Below are 19524 nucleotides of genomic sequence, written 5' to 3'. Positions count from 1 at the left end.
AAATTTTTGTGGTATGCTTTTTTATTTTATTTAAGAGAGGGCCTCATGCATCCCAGGCTGGCCTCAAACTCACTACATAGCTGAGGATGCTTTAAAGGCATGCACCACCGTGTTCTGCTTATGTGAAGTTGGAGGTCAAACCTAGGGCTTCATGAATGCTACAAAAGCACTCTACTAATTGAGCTATATCCCTAGTCCTTTGTAAGCAAAAATCAGCATAAACTAATTACCCACATATTAGGAAACAGAACCAGCTTTTGAGGGTACTACAAAGAGGTGTTACACAATATACATGGTAAATGTATCATTTACAAAGACATAAAAGTAAAGGTAAAATTCTAGAATGAGTATTAAGTTTGAACTTACCATAACTGGGCAAAATACATAGGTTGAGTGGTATCATCAGTAGAACTATGCACCCCAGAAGAATAAAAGGCACCTCATAGCCAAAGGACTGATACAAAAAGCCACCTAAAGGGGGACCTACCATCAGCCCCAGTCCAGAAAAAACCTCAAGGCTTCCCTAAAAGTGAAAAAAAAGAAAATTTAATGTATTATAGTTGAAGAATTACGAATATCAAGCATAATGGCACACATCTTTAATTTCAGCACTTGGGAAGCAGAGGCAGGTAGATCTCTATGAGTTCTAGGCCAGCCAGGGTGACATCTTGTCTCAAAATGCCTGGTACTATAAACCTAGCCTACCTGTAGCTGGAGAGATTATGGACACTAGAGGAGACACTACTAACTGCCATTTTCCAAACAAGTATAATTAGTAACCACAGTCAAAATATGTATCCTTATATCCACAGGTAAGTGTAGCTCCCACCCTTTACCACATACAAAATATTTATCCTTCTATCCACAGGTAAGTGTAGCTCCTACCCTTTACCACATTCAAAATATTTATCCTTATATCCACAGATAAGCTTAGCTCCCACCCTTTACCAAAGAAGCTTCTTTCTGCAGCTGCTGGAGACGGTCACAGAAATCTACAACTGGTCATGATGCCAAGCGCAACCGACTTCAGGTGCCAAATGACACATCTGCATCACAAGCCCTGTAATTCCCAGGGAACACCAAGGAATTAGGGGCAGAAAGACTATAGGAGCCAGAGGCCCAGGATGTCTGCTGCGAGATAGTGTCCTCTACACATGAAAGGGAAGCTGCATCCATGAAATCTCGACAATACAGTCACCAAAATAAGACAAGAAATGACTACACCGACTGACATGCCACATGGATGAGGAAATTTTCCAAAGCTTTATCCCCAGATGAAGAGCTATAGGCAATCAATGGCTCCTGAGAAATCGAGAATCAGTTTTCTCCAGGGTTGAGGCCCCTCTTAGACAGGCTAAGCCAACTTAGTGGTCAGACCTGAACACATATACATATAAGCGACTAAATGGACTCAGTTGGTTGAGGCTGTATTTATGCGCGCACGCACACACACACACACACACACACCAGTAATTTAAGAGGGCAGTGGGGTGAAAATTATATAAATATTGAACTCACGTATGAAATTCTCAAAAAAGTTAAATAAAAAATGAATTATGAGAGTACTACTTGAAAAGAAAAGATTGTGTCACAATTTACACACACATGCTTGTTTATACATTGACATGGTAGCACTGTTTGCAATGTTAAGCTAGGCGTGGCGACAGACACCTACAATCCCAGCACCTAGGTGAAGGAGATGCAGGAAGCAAGACCAGGAGGTCAAGGTCAACGTCTGAGAGTTCTAGTCAGCTTGAGCTATGAGAGACCCTGTTCTAAACAAACAAACAAACAAACAAAAAAAAAAAAGAGGCAGATGATTTACATACTAACAATTTAGATAAAGTAGGTCAATCTATACAGTGGAATTGCACACAGCCAGTGAAAAACGAATAAGAATGTTTCTTATAAATAAATACAGAAGACGTCAAGTGTGAACTTGTCAGTATAATCAACCATTTGTTGATGGTATGAAGAATATGCCATCACACACGTAAAGAAAAGAAGGGGGAATCATGCTGCCACTCCATGTGGGTATGAACATGTGTGTACACAGATATGTAATCTTGATAAGATGCCTGAGATGTTGGCTGCCCTCTTGGAGCAGCTAGGGCACTGGGTGCCTGGACAGCAGATGTGTATATAAGTCAGAATAGCAATGGTATAAGTCAAACATTTACTACATTCTATATTCCATTTTATAACTTTTTAAGTTTATTCTGCATAAAATTAACTGAAAGTAAACAAGGAAGTCCTATGGAAAAGAATTTTACTGTTAAAAAAATTGTACCATTTTAAATCTTTAAATACACCCATGGCTTACAATCTCACTGTCTTAAGATCCACAGAGGACACAGAGCCATCATGATTAACTAATGTGTGGGATGTGTTGGCTTCGGCTGCAACTTTATGTGGGAGATTGGGAGGGCAAGTCTACTTTCTCCTGCCCGATCTCAAACGGTGACTGCCACCATGACAGGAATATCCTGAACAGCACTGTCCAGCGTATTCTACAGAACACCAGCTCTTTAAAAGGGCAACAAGTTCTATATGGAAAAACTGGCCCATGGCCAAGCTGACACATTGAGTAAAGTCAAAATTAGATGGCACTCCTCAGACAAGACACAAGTGCTTTGACCATTTTCAAGACAACCTCTGAGACATATCTGGGGAAAGTAGAGGAAAGATGCTCATGAGGTAACCATCTATCATGAGGGGAAACTTCAAGAGTAGAGGAAAGCTATGAGCCATTCAGCCAGGTCCTACTCACAGGATCACAGGGGGACAGCAAAATACTACTCAGAAGAGTGAAAAGTGATTTTTAAAAAATCTAGAGATGGCTCAGTAGTTAAGAGCTTACAACCATCATAACTCCAGTTCCAGGGGATCTGATGCCCTCTTCTGATCTCTGTAGGCCCTGGGCACATATGTGGTGTATATATATATATATATATATATATATATATATATATATATATATATATATATATATGTGTGTGTGTGTGTGTGTGTGTGTGTGTGTGTGTGTGTGTGTGTGTGTAGGCAAAACAATAATACACATAAAAAAGAAAACAAATCTTTAAAAATCATTTTAAGGGTGATTTAAAAAAATGGTTGGATCATGTTTACTCATCAGGTGCCCATGCAGAGACAGAAAGAGCACCTAACAGACACTCAAGGTCTCTGCTTTTTTGTTTCTTACTTTGGATAAGGGTCTCACTGTGTAGCAGCGTCTGAACTGGCACTTGCTGTGTGGACCAGTCTGACCTCAGACTCACAGAGATACACCTGCCTCTGCCTCCTGAGTACTGGGATTAAAGCCATGAGCCACCATTCCAGGCCTCACCTTCTTTTTTTTTTTTTTTTTTTTTTTTTTTTTTTTGGTTTTTCGAGACAGGGTTTCTCTGTGTAGCTTTGCGCCTTTCCTGGAACTCACTTGGTAGCCCAGGCTGGCCTCGAACTCACAGAGATCCGCCTGGCTCTGCCTCCCGAGTGCTGGGATTAAAGGCGTGCGCCACCACCGCCCGGCTCTCACCTTCTTTTTAAACCCTCTCCTCCTGTGGTAGAGTTGTCACAGATAGTTGTTGTGTGATATTTTGATCGCATTCTGACAATAAAATTTGCTTTGAATCAGAGGGTAGAGCTAGCTACTAGCTGACCAAAATTAACTACAGAAGTTTTGGAGGACTGAGGACAGATAGAGAGATGGAAAGGGCAGGATTTAGAGAGGGTCTTGGCCTTATGGATGGAGGAACCAAAGAGACAGGAGGTCACTGGTCACTTTGCCACTGCTTCTCTGATCGTTCAGGTTCTTACCCCATATCTGACTCCCGAGTTTTTATTGATAAAGAACAATTAAACATCTCAGACGGTCGTCATTTCTTTGTTTTTGTTTTTCAGACAGTGACTCACTGTGTCACCCATGCTGGCCTCAAACTTTTGATGCTCCAGCCTTCACCTCCCAAGTAGTGGGTTACAGGTATGTGTCAGCACACCCAGCAATGATGTGCTTTTATTTCTCACTTTACTGCAGGAAATCGAAATCACAACAAAAGGGAGAACGATACACAAGAGAGTTGGGGAAGACATGTAAGAACAGATCAAACAAGTGTTTTGGCCACATCAGAAGGAAAATAAGAAAAAAGTTCAAATTACATACCAACACAGTAGCCACATTATTTGGGAAGGCCTTTGCGAGGATAGAAGACGATGCTGTTATCGCTGCACCAAAGCCTATGGCATCTACTATTCTCATCAGAAAACACATGACAATAAATATGGGTCCGTCTGGAAGTTGGTCCAAGACACTGAAAACAAATACAGTTGTCAAGTGTCATATTGGTTTTAATTTTTTTAATCACTCTATTTCTTGAAAAATAGCCATACTACCCAAAGTGATTAGATAAAGTCTCTCTAGAAATACTTTAAAGAGTTGGGTTGTGACACTTTCTATAGGGAATTACTGTTTTTAATTTTTGTTATAATTCAAGTCATAACGACAGCTTAGCTATGCCTTTCTGTTGTTATAACTGACTTCTGAGATGATAATACTAAGGAGGCCTCTTTGGAATAAAGTGGTCCCCTGAATCCAGAGAACACTGTGATGGCAGGATCTACCTTAGGTATCAAATCAGAAGATGCTCAAGTCCCTGACATAAAACATGTTGTCTGCTATAACTGATGCTCATCTTACCAAACGCATCTCTACTATTAATTATTTGCTTCTTTTTTATGGTGTTGTGCTAAACCCAAGGCTTCACCCATGGTAGTGGGCAAGTACTCTCTCTGGTGCAGAGCTATGCTTACAGCCCTTAAGTTACTTTCTGGATACTTTTGATACCTGGTACAATGTAAATGCTATGTAAACAGTTGTTACATTGTTATTAGGAAATAGCTAGAATACTGAAATGAAAGAGCAAGGCCATGCCTTTAATCTCAGGATCAGAGGCAGAGGCAGGTAGATTTCTATGAGTTCAAGGCCAGTCAGGTCTACATAGCAAGTTCCAGGCCACTCATGGCTCCATAGTGATACCCTGTCTCAAAAACAACAAAAGACGGGCTGGAGAGATGGCTCAGCGGTTAAGGGCACTGGCTGCTCTTCCAGAGGTCCTGAGTTCTATTCCCAGCCACCACATGGTGGCTCACAATCATCTGTAATGAGATCTGGCGCCCTCTTCTGGCTTGCAGGCATACATGCAGGCAGAGCACTGTATACATAATAAATAAATAAATATAAAAAAAAAAGAAGAAGAAGAAAAGGAGGGTTCTAGGAGCTTGTGTAGGGACATTGCACCGGAAGAGGAGAGAAAGCAGGAAGCTAAGAACGACTTCTGATAATGCTATTTCAGCACCTGGAGCCAGGTGTCTTTGAGTTGATCCTGTAAGAAAGAGATTCTCTTTCCTGTTTAAGCAAAGAGTTTCTATGACTCAGAAGACTATTATGTTCCTATCATGAGCATCCACACGAGAGTCCCGGTGGATGCATTCAGGAGCCACTGTTATATTTTCTCTATTGCTGTTTTGAGATAGGGTTTTCCTGCATAGCACGGGCTGGCCTCGAACTAAAGGTCCTCCTGCATTGCCTCCCAAATGCTGTGATTACAGATGGGGAGCGCTATGTCTGGTTCAGCAGGCTGTTTAGTAGATGATCTTGGAGAACTCTTCTTAAGACCAATGTTGTTTCTGTTTGCTGTTCACCACCTCCCTCCACCATTAATCACATGCCATTCATCTGACAATATAGGAGTGACTGGTACTGATGGGTTTAAAGATCCATTAAGTGCTATGCAGTAGTGGCCCACGCCATTAATCCCAGCACTCAGGAGGAAGAGGCAGATGGATTTCTGTGAGTTTGAGGCCAGCCTGGTCTACACGAAGAAACCCTGTCTCTAAAAACAAAACCAAACAAAGAAGAGCCATTAATGGGCTAGTGACATGGCTTGGTGGGTAAGGGGCTTGCAGCATACACTTGGCAACCTGAGTTCAATACCTGGAATCCATGTAAAAGTGGAGCAAAAGGAATGATGCACTGCACTGTCCTCCACGTGGACAGTGCCCCCATCATACAAATATAATAAGACAATCTTAAGAGAAATTTCAAAGCCAATAGACTATGACGTCCACCCATGTTCCAAACATATTAGAAAGCTACTTACCCAAAGAGAATTGTAACTCCTCCTGAGATAAACATTCCTGCTATAAACATGAATTTGGCTCCAATTTGTACAAGCTATAATAAAAGTCAAAGGAGAGCAATAAAGTCAAAGGATTGCTTCAACATGTCTACATTTACATAAACAAATCCACTGTATCAGAATATATACAATTGCAGGAAAGCATGTGTAGTTCATATCATATTAAAATAATCATTTAAAAGAACTGTGATACAAACAGTTTATAAGCATGGAAGGGACTAACAAATCAACCACAATGATAGAGCTGTGGCATAATTTATAAAAATGTAATGATATCATTTCCATGTCCATAGACATTCTAGCTTAGTAAGTTATAGTAACGTGTGGGGCATTTACCCAACCACCCCCACAGTTCCCCAGAATTTTCTTGAGTGCGAGCAGCAGGAAATATTAGATAGAAGGATTTATTGCGGAGAATATCGCAGAGATAAACAGAAAATAAAGGATAGCCTCGAGAGGGCCTGGAACCTATTCCAACAGCCCCGACTGTCTCTGCCCCAGGGTTTTTTTAGAGACGCCAAGGGGTGGAGCAAAAGACCTCCTCCCCCAGCACAGCCAAGTGCAGACCATCCCAGACACCTGCACTCAGGCCCGTGGTCTAATCATCCTCTATGCGGACCTGCTGGGTAAAGCCACGAGGAACCCGAGAATGGGCTCCCACAGTAACGCACATGATTTTCGAAAACTAAAATATGCATATGAGTGCCAATACTTACGTATTTTCCAAACACTAAAGATGCCAGCAACTCAAATAAAGCATAGCATCCGAAGATCATCCCAATCATGGTGTTGCTGGCCCCCTTCTTTTCTGCCTTAGAAGAAGAAGAAATGGAAACAAAATTAGAAAGACAAGACAGCATTGGTGGGAAGACAAGAGAAGGTTGGAGCATCACCTTGTGACTTCCATGTACGTATAGTAATTTCCAAGATTTGGGGAGTGCTGCAACGTCCATACAATAGACATTCTTTTTGTAAAAATTAACTTACCAAGCAGCAGATTCCTTGTAACATTTTTATACGTACCTAATTTTGATTGTCCCGGCTCCTACCCTATCTCCCTCTCAAACCTTCCTACTTTTGGTATTTAAATTTTTTTATTTTAAAATAATGAGGGTAAGGAAAGACAGGAAAATCGATGGTAAAATCTAGACCCTGATGTGAAATAATTCACTTAGTATGCCTTTAAAGAATTCCTTTTATCTGGATAAAAGTCAGTATTACAGAATTAAAAAAAAAAACAACCACAAAATACTTCAGATGAGGAAATCTGGACTCTGTCTCAGTCACGGGGCTCAGGAAACAGTTGATGTAGACAGACTTCCTTTTTAGTAGCACTTCTAGTTACAGAATTGCCCTCCACCAAAAACAGAAACAAAACAAATCTCGTGCCAATTGTCAGTTCTAGAAGAAAATATACAAAAACAAAAACAAAAAAACAAACAAACAAAAAAAAACCTCAAGGAGAGGAAATGCCATGATCTGGCAAGCCGATCATATGAAGGCCCACTGGTCTTCTCCATGGCTCCTGCCATGCTCAATCTGGGAAGAGCTTTCCTTCCTTCTGGTGAGCAATACAGACAAAGGATGCTCCCCACCATCCACACTGTTCTGACACCCGAGGGTATTTTACTCTCCACATGCTGGAATTATTAATGTTTATAGCCTGTCCCACCAGGGACCTCTGAACTTTGCTACAGATGATACAGCACTTATTCTGAATCTACTTTTGTGTGTGTACCTGAGTGTAAGTATGTGCACCCACATGTGTGCAGGAGTTTGTGGAGGCATGGATCCCCTGGGACTGGAGTTTCAGGTAGTTGTGAACCACTGTTGGGAACTGAACTCATGTCCTTTGCAAGAACAGCGAGTGTTCTGAACCACTGAGACATCTCTCCAGACCCTAAAACCCCTTTTCAAACTGTGCAAGTATGGCTGCCCTGTGAGCCCTAGTGAGGTGGTGGCCAGAGACAGAGTTCTATGCTGCCCCCTCTAGCATCCTGAGAAGTTCTTTTCAGAGACCCCCTACTCAGCTGAACCTAAGATTCTTTCTATTTATTTATTTATTTTTTTATGGTTCCTTGGGGCAGGGTTTAATGTAGCCCAGGTAGGCCTAAGACTCGCTATGTAGATGAGGCTGGTTTTGACTTCCTCCTGATCCTCCTGCCTCTATCTCCTGAGTTGTGAGATTACAGGCATGTACAATCACACTTGTGTATGTGATGCTAGGGTTCAAAGACAGTACTTTATGTGTGCTAGACAAACACTCTACCCACTGAGCTGTGTCCTCAGCCTGCAGCCAATACTCTTTACTTCACTACAGAGAAGAACTTCAAGACAAACCAATATGACCAACGTTGAAGACTTTTATGAGGTACAGATGGAGTTTATTATATTTTAAATAGATTTAAGGATAGATATTGGAGAGAGAAAGAAGGGTTAGGGCTTAGGGATAGAGAGAGGCACTTATGAAATGGTAGTACACAGCCAAATGTGGGTGTGTGCTTCTCAAGAGAGGAACACTCTACTGTCTTTACAATAGCCATGCAAATATTCCCTTAATTTCCCCTATCTTGCCTCAAATCCTCACATTGGCCTGTCATTATATCCATTTAAGAGTTAAAATATGCATTTAGCTGAGCATGTGTTGCACACCTTTAATTCTAGCTCTTGGGGAGGCTGAGGCAGAGGGATCTCTGTGATTTTGAGGCCAGCCTGGGGTACTAGACCATCTGGAGCTACAAAGTGAGACCCTGTATCCACACCGCCCCCCATAAAAAAGAACAATTTTTAAGGAACTTTAGACAACTTATGCAACTTAGGTGTGGGATGGTCTTTCTGTATGCTGTGAATATGTGTTGCTATGACTGGTTAATAAAGAAGCTGCTCTGGCCCATGGCGAGTCAGGTTATAGCCAGGCAGGAAATCCAATAAAGCGACAGGAAGAAGAAAGGCAGAGGCAGGAGAGACGCAAGCCGGCTGCCCACGGAGCAACAAGATGCCAGCAGACCGGTAACACCACGGCCACCCAACAATACACAGATTAATAAAATGGGTTAATTTAAGATGATAGCGCTAGTTAGCAAGAAACTTAAGCCAGTCTGTCATTAATATAAGCTTCTGAGTGATTGTTTTATAAGCCACTGTGGGACCACAGGTCTGTGCGGGACTAGAGAAACCTCCTGGCTACACAACTTGGTATGACGTAGAGCATGAAGCCTGGCCCTCACGGGGTTGTCCTGTCACCTGAGAGTCAGCAGTCACCTTTTACGCACCTTCTTCTCTGTGAGTGGCTGTGTGTTACCCATGAGTATTCATGGTCAGAAGAGTGGTTTCGATGCATCCTTTCACCAGAGCATCAAACAACTTTACACAGATGCACATACCTGAAAACCCTCCAGAATGCATCCTTGGGCCTGGGGAGATGGATGAGCAGTTACGAGCAGCTGCTGCTCTTGCTTGGCTCACAACCATCCATAACTTCAGTCCCAGGGAACCTACCTTCTTCTGACCTCTGAGGGTATAGCATGTATGAGGTACACACACATACATGCACAAAATAAAATAAATAAATCTTTAAAAATTAATATATATACATATTTTAAAACTGTATTCTCTACAATTATATTTCTTTTCATTTTTTCCCTCTAACTACAGGTTGTGTGTCTGTGCATGTGAGTACACAAGCATGTGACTGTACAGGTGCATTCAAATAGGAGCAAACACAAGGAGGCCAGAGCAGGACATTGGTGTCTTATGATACTGCTCTCCTCATTGCCTGCAGACAGGGTCTCTCACTGAACCAGATTTGCATCCCACTAAACTAAGCTGACAGTGAGCCCTTGAGACCTATCTGTCTCTGCCCCCTAGTCATGTACAGCTATGCCTGGCTTTTTATGTGGGTGCTGGAGAATTAAACTCAGGTTCTCATGCTTGCAGAGCATGTTCTTATCTACTGAGTCATCTCAGCCCCTCCAGCCACGATTTTAAGAAAAACAACTCCTCCATCCCTTCCTATGTAAGCTATGTGAGAGTTACGAGCCAGAAACTGGGACACATAACAAATTATATGTATCCATCTAATTGTAATGTTGTGATACACATATTTTGTTTTTTAAAAGATATTGTTATTACATTTACTCATTGTATGTGTGTGTGGGGGGGGATGCATGTACCATGGCACACATGTAGAAGTCAGAAAACAATTCTCGGAGTCAGTTCTCTCCTTCTACCATATGAGTTCAGGGGGACAAACTCAGTGCCATTACCCACTGAGCCATCCTACCAGCGTGTGTGTGTGTGTGTGTGTGTGTGTGTGTGTGTGTGTGTCTGTGTGTGTCTGTGAGAGAAGAGAGAGAGAGAGAGAGAGAGAGAGAGAGAGAGAGAGAGAGAGAGAATTAGTTCCTAGCCTGTAACTCATCTAGCTTGTGTGACAGGTTACAAGGCCTTTCTCATTCCAGATGGGTTCTATCTCATATCCTGAGAGAGGAATATTATGAAGAGAATAAAAAAAACAGCGACTGTCAGGCCTGACCAAATCTCTACACCCAGTCTTTAAATGATCATGTCCACAAAACCCCGAAGGCACAGGGCTCATAGAGTGTCTACAGAGCTGAAAGTTCCTAATAGTCAACACGTCACCCAGTGCATTGCTTTATGCATATTCTGTGTAGTAAAACCCATACTCATAAGTGTTTCTCTGAGTTCTGTCGCCAATTAAGCAAATCAATTGAATCCAAGGAGGGGTATGTATAAACCTTAACTTAAGCTCCAGGTTAGAAAACATGGGTTCTGTAACTGGGATTTGAAGGCAGGGGGCAGCCCTGGGACTGAGAAATCTCCAGCAGACAGAGTCACAATTGTCCTGGATTAGAGGACACCACCGTGTCTGCTGCTGAAGAGTTGCTTGCTGGAGAAAAAGGAGACCTCACTATGCCTTTTGAGACCACAAAGGTCATCTGTGCTGTGAATACACAGCAGCAGAAACTGAATTTCTGTTGGTTTCTCCCTCCTGTGCTGGCTATTTTTATACTAACTCGACACAAGCTAGAGTCAACTGGGGAAGAGGCAGCCTCGATTGAAAAAAATGCCCTCATAAGATCCAGCTGTAAGACATTTTTAAATTAATGATTGATGGGGCAGGGCACCATCCATGGTGGGTGAGGCCACCCCTAGTACATTTTTAAATTAATGATTGATGGGGCAGGGCACCATCCATGGTGGGTGAGGCCACCCCTAGTAGGTTCTGTAAGAAAGCAAGCCAAGCAAGCCATGAAGAACAAGCCAGTAAGCAGCACCCCTCCATGGCCCCTGCATCCGCTCCTGCCCCCAGGTTTCTGTCCTGTTTGAGTTCCTCTCCTGACTTCCTTCAATGATAAACAGTGATATGGAAGTGTAAGTCAAATAAGCCCTTTCTTCCCCAACTTGCTTTTTGGTCATGGTGTTTCATCACAGCAATAGAAACCCTAATTAAGACACCTTCTATAACCTTAGAACAGTGGTTCTCAATCTGTGTGTCACAACCCCTTTGGCAGAAGTGGCACACCAGATAACTTGCACATTAGTATTTACATTCTGATTCATGGTAACAGTTATGAAGTAGCAACAAAAATAATTTTATGGTTGGGAGTCACCACAACATGGGGAACTTATTAAAGGGTTATAGTATTAGGGAGGTTGAGAACCACTGCTTTAAAGGGTCCCATCAATATTTTTTCACAAAACCCAAATCTGACCAACCACTCTGATGTCCTCCCAGCAACCAAGTCCTGGGTATACATCCCAGGGTTCTTGCATTTCAGCCGGAGCTTGCCCCTCAGGGCCTCAGCCTTCTATCAAGGCTAAATATAAGCCCCAGTGAGCTGTGTCCTGTTCTGTAAGAATATGCCATTCACTCTGCTCTTCCCATGACCACATCTGCAACGATGCCTTCCTATCTACCGTAGAAGCTTCCATTTCTCACGCCACACCTCCCTGAACCTGAAAAAGTCTCAGGACCGCACCTTTCTCCTTGGCTTGATTCTGCCCAAGGATAGTGAAGCATTCTTCCCCCTTCAGTAACATCACTCTTGCCCATCTTTACCTTAAAGGATACCCAAAGCCTGTATCAATTCTCCTCCTCCTCTCCATCCTTTTCTCATATTTTTGGTTCGTAATGAACAAGCAAGACAGGGGCACTTCCTGACTTTTCTTTGCCTGGGCAGATGTTCAACTCGATGAACCCAGAGGAGGAACTGGACCCTCCAGTGAAATTGGACTAACTAGGAAAGCCCTTCACGTCTGAGTCTGCTATCTTAAAGTAACGCGATGGGACCCTCGCTGTTCTCTCTCCTTATGGGATTGTTGTAGACACCAAGTGGATGAATGGGTGGCAACATGTGTTGGAGACCAGTGAGTGTTGTTTGGGTATGGAGCCACATCGTTCCTTTAGTACAAAAGCCTTTCTACTCGCACACCGTATGAAGGACTACATGTTGTCGAGGCAATTTGAGAACTGAGAAGTTGTCAGTGTGCTGTGAACCTAAAACTTTGGCAAGATGCACAAAATGAATGTTTGGACTTATTGTCTGAACTTTCCCAATCTAGTTCCCTTCGTTCCATACTATATGCATGGACTCTGTACTCCAGGTGAACATCTGCACCACCAGCTACAGTTCCTAACACCATGTAAACGGCAAAGCTTAGAGGGAGCCTGGCAACGTTAATCAGAATCCTTCCTTCGTGTAAATATTACTGCTGGAGTGCATGATAAATTCGGAATGAATATGCTGGACTACCCCACCTTTGGAGACAGAGTCTCACTCTATGACCATGTCTGCCTGGAACTCACTTATAAACCAGGCTGGTCTCAAAACTCCTAGAATCTGCTGCTTGCCTGTGCTTTCTGAGTACTCGGGTTAAAGGCACCACACTTGGCTACAAACAATTTAATTCATATATATATTTCCAACACCAGAAGACAGAGTTATAGCCTTTTGGCAGCATTGACATCTTAGTCATTTAATGAATCTCCTTTTTCAGCTATAGATGCCAAGTAAAGATTAATCAAACTACATGGTAAAATAAATAATCCTTAGGAAGTCAAGTATATTTGGGGAGAATTATCCAGCAAGAGGATGTTCTTTTTTTTTTTTTTTTCTTATTAAACACTAAGAAATATTCTCTTAGTGGGCGAGGAGGGCTGGGGAGATGAGTCTAGGTAATGTGCCTGTTGTGTAACCAGGAAGACCTGAACTGAATCCCCAGCACCCACATAGAAAGCTGAGCTTGTTGGCACACATCTGTAATACTAACCCCAGGGAGGAGGAGGCAGGAGGATCCCAGGGGCTTGCTGGCTCTTCAGTCTAGCTGAACTGGGGAGCTCCAAGGACAGTAAGACCATGTCGTGATGAAGATGCCTGATAATGACCTCTGGCCTCTGTGCAAGGATGGACTAATGCCCCCCCCCCACGTACATACAGTGTACACACCATCATACAAAACACACCAATATTATCTATACTGTAGGCACACTTTTATATTTTATTTTGAAACATTTTAATTATGTGTGTATGCGTAGGTGTCTGTATGGAGATATTTACATGTGAGAATGAATGTCCACAGAGGCCAGAGGCACCAGAGTCCTCTGGAGCTAGAGCTGGATGATTATGAACTTCTTGATGTGGGGGCTGGGAACTTAACTCTGGTCGTCTAGAAAAGCAAAACACGATCTTGACTGCTGAGCACCCCCACTGCCCCCATATTCTCACATTTTATATCCTCTAAAATTATATAACTGAAGGGCTTTCTAAAGATTAGTCTATGCAGATACAAAATGTTTTACCTCCTTGGGGAAAAACGGTCCAAGGATGGAATAGGCCATCATGCAACCCAAGTTTAAGGAAGCTGCCGACACCAGTACACAAAGCTGTTCTCTTGAAAGTCTCCTCGATGTCTCTCCTGGACTTCCTCCAGAGCCATCTTAAATGCAAACATATTGCCGTTACAGGGGTGTAAGTGGGATTCTGGGTAAAACACACAAGTGACATTTTACTGTGGAGTTAGAAGACTCTAAAAAAACACTTGATGAACTAAAAGGCTATTCTAAATATAGCTGTTTATAGCCACTGTGACCCAACACAAAACAATCCTGGAATATCACTGCAAATTTGAAACATTGTTTTCATGCATAGACTCTTGTATCAGAATTTCAGTACAGAAAATACTAAGCCTTCTGATCTACCTTGATTTACAATGAGATGGACCAACATGCCCACTCTTTCAGAAATCCCTACAATGATGAGCTCCAGGGTGCTTTGTCAAGGACATCAGGCTCTAAAGAAAGACATCTCATTTTCTCAAGCTCCTGGTTTCACATGCCACATAGATTCAGTCAGGGCTTAAATGTTTAAATGGGTAATGCTAGTCTTTACCAGAGTCATGCTGGCTCATTACCAGTCATTCAATTGGTAAACTTAACATTCTGGAAACACAAGACTCACAAATACTTAAATGAAGTCATAATCAAGTCATCTTCAATACTAATTACTAGTCTTTTGAATCAATTGCTCATTAAGTATTTGTTTCCATATTTAAACTTCAAAGAACCAATCAATTGACTCAGTTTCAAAGGTCCAAGCAAATTCCTTAGCCATTTTTAAATTGAATGATTCTGAGGGGGAACAAAAGAGAAGAAAATGCATTTGATCTGCTGATTTTCCAGAGGTAGCTACTGTAGGCCAGGAGGAAAAATCCCGTGCATTAAGTTGAGGAAGTCTTAAGAATCCTTTGAAATATGCCCGAGCTAAAGAAGGAAAATGAGAAAACAATTGAAAGTAAGGAGACCGCCAGCAAATACCCGAAGACCAAAGAAAACAGTTTAGGCCTGATAATGTGGTGTTAATTTGAAGGGATTCTGAAACCCCCTACTTACAAAGCATAGCTTTGGGAAGTACCTATACCCAGTCCTCAAACCTGAGAAAAGAAATGCTGGCCTGCACCCCATACTCTTGTCAGGCCCCACCCTGGTTGAAGGGCTCAGGAAAATAAACAAAAAAAGCAAAAGTAAGCCTACTGGATCCTAGTTAAAGAGACAGGCCAGAAGCGAGCGGCAGCGCGCGACTGCGCGGATCACAGTCACCTCCTGTCCCCGCAGGAGCCCGGGACTCCGCTGTGTCCATGAGCCGCTGCTTCGGTTCGCCGGAGACTCGGGGTTCAACCGCCGCGGACTGGATGCGCAGACAGCGGACGCTCTACGGGGCCTGGACTCCACATTCCCGGTCCAGAGGAGGAGATCCACGCCGGCTGCGTGAAATCCTTCCAGATCCCGGGAGCCGGGGACCCAAGGGCGCGAGGGCGGGCAGGGGCGGAGCTGGGGTCCCCGCCCGTGCCGATCGCTGACTCAGCTGCTGGGTTCCGAATATAAAGGAGAACATCAGATCTTGTGCTCTTTAGAGAAACCTAGGCTCGTGCCTAAAGGGTGGAAATGGCAGTGTGTGTGATCGCTGAAGGACAGACACTAAAGAAACGGAAGTGAACAAAACTGTGTAACACCTGCAGAAAAAGGCTTGCAAGAAGGAAAAGGAGCCCGGTGGTGGTGGTGCACACCTTTAATTCCAGCACTTGGGAGGTAGAGCCAGGCGGATCCCTGTGAGTTCGAGGCCAGCATGGTCTACAGAGCGAGCTCCAGGACAGGCACCAAAACTACACGGAAAATCCCTATCTCGAATCTCGCCCCCCCCCCCCAAAAAAAAAGAAGGATAAGCGCCAGCAAGCCTGGCTGTGGGAACTTTCTGTGGATGCAGGCGTCTGCATTACAAACTGTTTGCTCCCTTGCTGTGTCTTTCTTTCGATGACAAGGTCCGTTTTTTTTTCATCTCCACAACTCGGGTCATAAGGCTTGTATGAACTAGTTGCCTGGTTGTGCGTCTTAGAGATAAGAGGTGCAAGGACGTGTTCCCTTTCTCTCCACTCAAAGTATCCCAGCACAAATCTAGCTCCCACTTTGTCTTTTCCTTGTTTATTATTTGGGAAGGACTTAAGTTTGGAAATATGGGCCAAGGTGAAGAGGTACACTATTGCAGTCGATGGGATTTTAATAAGAATGAACCTCTTACACAGCACGCCTACCTACCAGCAGATATGATAGACATGATTAATGTGTTACTACAGTGCTACCAGTTCTACAATAAAGTCGTTGGGAAAGGACTGTACTTTGACCAAGCGAGCCTTGCATGGTTCCTGGAGGGAGGGTTATTGTGTGGGTCTGTGTGTATGTTCTAAAGGAGGCTGTTGGATCCCCTGGAGATGGAGTTAAGGATGGTCATGAGCCACCTCACACAGGTGCTAGGAATTGAACTTGAGTCCTTTGGAAGGACAGTAAGTGCTCTTAACCACGGAGCCATTTCTCCAGTCCCGCCAGCGCCATTGAAGTGTGTTCTCATTCTGACCTAACCTCTACCCACAGAAGATTTTCCTCCAATTATTTCTTTTACGATCCTTCTTCTTTCTTTTAAAATACTCAATTTCTGTACGGATATTAATTGCAGATGTTGGGTCACCCAAACTGGTCCTGTCATTTATTTTTCTTCTTCTCTTCTCTTCTCTTCTCTTCTCTTCTCTTCTCTCTCTCTCTCTCTCTCTCTCTCTCTCTCTCTCTCTCTCTCTCTCTCTATCTCTCTCTCTCTCTCTCTCTCTCTGATTCTCTTTTAGAACTTTTCTTAACTTTATCTTAGCAACCTTTTAACTAATTTTCTCATATCTATTGACATCCATTTTTCTCTTTCTCTCTATTTCCCTCTCACATCAGCACCCATTCTTACGTGTGTGTGTGTGTGTGTGTGTGTGTGTGTGTGTGTGTGTGTGTGTGTGTCTTTTTAAAATTATACACTTGGGCCTGCAAGATGGCTGAGAAGGTAAGTGTACTTACTGTCCAACACTACGACCCAAGTTCCATCCCTGGGATCCACACGGTAGGAGAGAACCAAATCCCCGACATTGTCCTCTGACCTGCAGGTGAGTACTGTGGAACTTGTGTCCCCCTCAAATGTGTCTACCTATCACTGCTTCTTAGGGTCTGGACCAGGGGATTCCAAGTTCTTGCTCTTTTATTTAAGAGTTAAATAAAACTCTTAGCAAGCTGAGTTGACTTGGATTTTACGCACACTTCTCTTTGAGTAATGCACCTGGCATATCCTCCTCTCTCAACCGTGGGATAAGTTTCTTCTTGCTTTCCCAACCATCAAAGTTAGACATATTCCATTCTTTTTTATTCAGTTTATCTAGGGGACTGATCCAGGGTGAACTAGTTTTGGATACATGCATGAGGCAAACTTGTGCTCTCAAGAGAACTTTCAGGTGGAAATTTCCTACTTACCCCTTCATGCCTTTGCATAATTGGGTGTACCTGACTGAAATATATGCACTGGGCTGGAGAGATGACTTAGTAGTTAAGAGCACTGGCTATTCTTCTAGAGGACCTGGGCTCCATTCCTAGCACCCACATGGTGGCTTACATCTACCTATATTTCCAGCCGGGTCCTGCAGCCACTCAGATCCGAGTAAACACATAGAGGCTTATATCAATTACAAATTGCATGGCCAATGGCTCAGTCTTCTCTCTAGCTAGCTCTTACATCTTAAATTAACCCATTTCTATAAATCTATACTTTGTCATGTGGCTTGTGGCTTACTGGTACTTTATATCTTGCTTCTCCTGGAGGCAGCTAGCAGTGTCTCCTCTGCTCTCTTTCTCCTTCCTCTCTCTCTAGTTAGAATGTCCCGCCTAACCTTATTCTGCCTCACCATTGGCCAAACAGCTTTATTTATCAACCAATCAGAGCAACACATATTCACAGCATACAGAATGGCATCACCCATCATATAACTCCAGTTCAAGGGTATCAGACCCCCTCTTCTGGTCTCTGCAGGCACTGCATGGACATGGTGCACAGACATACATGCTGGCAACACTTATACACATAAATAAATCAATTTATAATTTTTATAATAATAAAAAAATAGAATTAGATGCATTATGGGGAGGGATATATATAAAGTAGAAAATTTATTCTATGACTAAATCTATCAATCAAAATAGAGACTCCACCCTCACTGTAATATGTACCAGCCCAGATTCTCCTCTTTAATTCCATAAAAAGAAACCCCAAACAATCACCAGGACCCTTTAGTATCTTGACTCATGTAGCCTGCTTCTCTTGTCCTATCACTTTGCTTTAAAGAAAATTTCCTCACTGCTTGTAATCTGTGTGGACGTTTGATTCATTCTTGAATAAGAGACCAAGAATCTGGGAATATCCAGCCTTGGCCCCTGAACACCACAGCTTGCCAGCACTGCACACTGTCGTGGCCACTGTTTCCCCTGGGGTTGTTACTGGAAATTTCAGCTCTATGCTGTTGCCTAGAACCTCAAGAAGGCAAATTGCTGGTCAGAAAAAAAAATCCAAATTCCAAGTTCAATTTCTGTTGAGTGAATACTGCTTTCCTACTATCTTTGAAAGACGAAGTACTGATGGGGAGGGCATGCATGTACCATGGTGTGCATGTTGGGGTTAGAGGACAGCCTTTGGGAGTCACTTGTCTCCTTCCACCACGTGGGTCCCTCCTTCTAGGATGTGTGTCATCACCTTGGCTTGTAAGTGCCTTTGTCTCCAGAGTCATCTTGTCAACCCTTTCACACCATCCTAAAGCTAAAGTAATTATAAGTCATGATCCATCTTTACTTTATTTAATTTTCTGTGGTGGTTATAACAAATTGCTACACACTTTTTAGTAAAAAGAAGACAAAAGCTAGAGAGATGGCTCAGAGGTTAAGAGCACTGGCTGCTCTTCCAGAAGTCCTGAGTTCACTTCCCAGCACCCACATGGTGGCTCACAACCGTCTGTAATGAGATCTGGTGCTCTCTTCTGGCCTGCAGGGACACATGCAAGCAGAACACTGTATACATAACAAATATTAAAAAGAAAAAGAAAAAAATTAAAAAACAAACAAACAAACAAACAAACAAACAAACAAACCCCACTTTCTATAGGGCAGAGGCCTAATCTCGGGTTCAGTGAGGTGGAATTAGTGTGTCAGCACACTCCCTTCTAGTCTCAATGTGTGGCAAATTGAATTTTATTAGATGGCGTTTCTGAATTTTTTATGAAAATGCTTTCATTTCATTAACATGGTTAATGACAGTGGTCAGTCATCTACTATTAATATGATGTTGCATGCTTGGGACAAATCCAATTTGGTCAGGATGCATTCTCCTTTGTATACTTGTTTATTATACCATTTAATTCTATCAGAGTTTCTAGTTCTGGTGTATACATACACAACACACACACACAC

General features: G+C 42.8%; 1 protein-coding gene across 3 annotated transcripts in view; it reads right to left on the bottom strand.

Annotated features, from left to right (window-relative positions):
* Positions 1-15841, bottom strand: part of Slc18b1 (solute carrier family 18 member B1) — a 32834-nt gene extending 16993 nt beyond the window's left edge. The window contains exons 1-6 of one of the 3 annotated variants that reach the window (XM_052751181.1): positions 15244-15841; positions 14014-14150; positions 6911-7006; positions 6156-6229; positions 4160-4307; positions 367-523 (exon numbers count right to left, since the gene is read on the bottom strand). In XM_052751181.1, the coding sequence (XP_052607141.1) occupies positions 367-523; positions 4160-4307; positions 6156-6229; positions 6911-7006; positions 14014-14055 (517 nt within the window). In that variant the 5' untranslated portion in view covers positions 14056-14150; positions 15244-15841. Of the gene's footprint in view, positions 1-366; positions 524-4159; positions 4308-6155; positions 6230-6910; positions 7007-14013; positions 14151-15243 lie in introns of those variants that run through there. The other 2 variants (XM_052751180.1, XM_052751182.1) reach the window with 2 other exon arrangements.
* Positions 15842-19524: the final 3683 nt, after the last annotated feature.

The sequence above is a fragment of the Peromyscus californicus genome, unplaced genomic scaffold, assembly GCF_007827085.1.
Source record: "Peromyscus californicus insignis strain IS unplaced genomic scaffold, ASM782708v3 Scaffold_22__1_contigs__length_63687245, whole genome shotgun sequence".
In the NCBI taxonomy this organism is placed as follows: Eukaryota; Metazoa; Chordata; class Mammalia; order Rodentia; family Cricetidae; genus Peromyscus; species Peromyscus californicus.
This window is presented reverse-complemented; position numbering and strand designations above follow the sequence as displayed.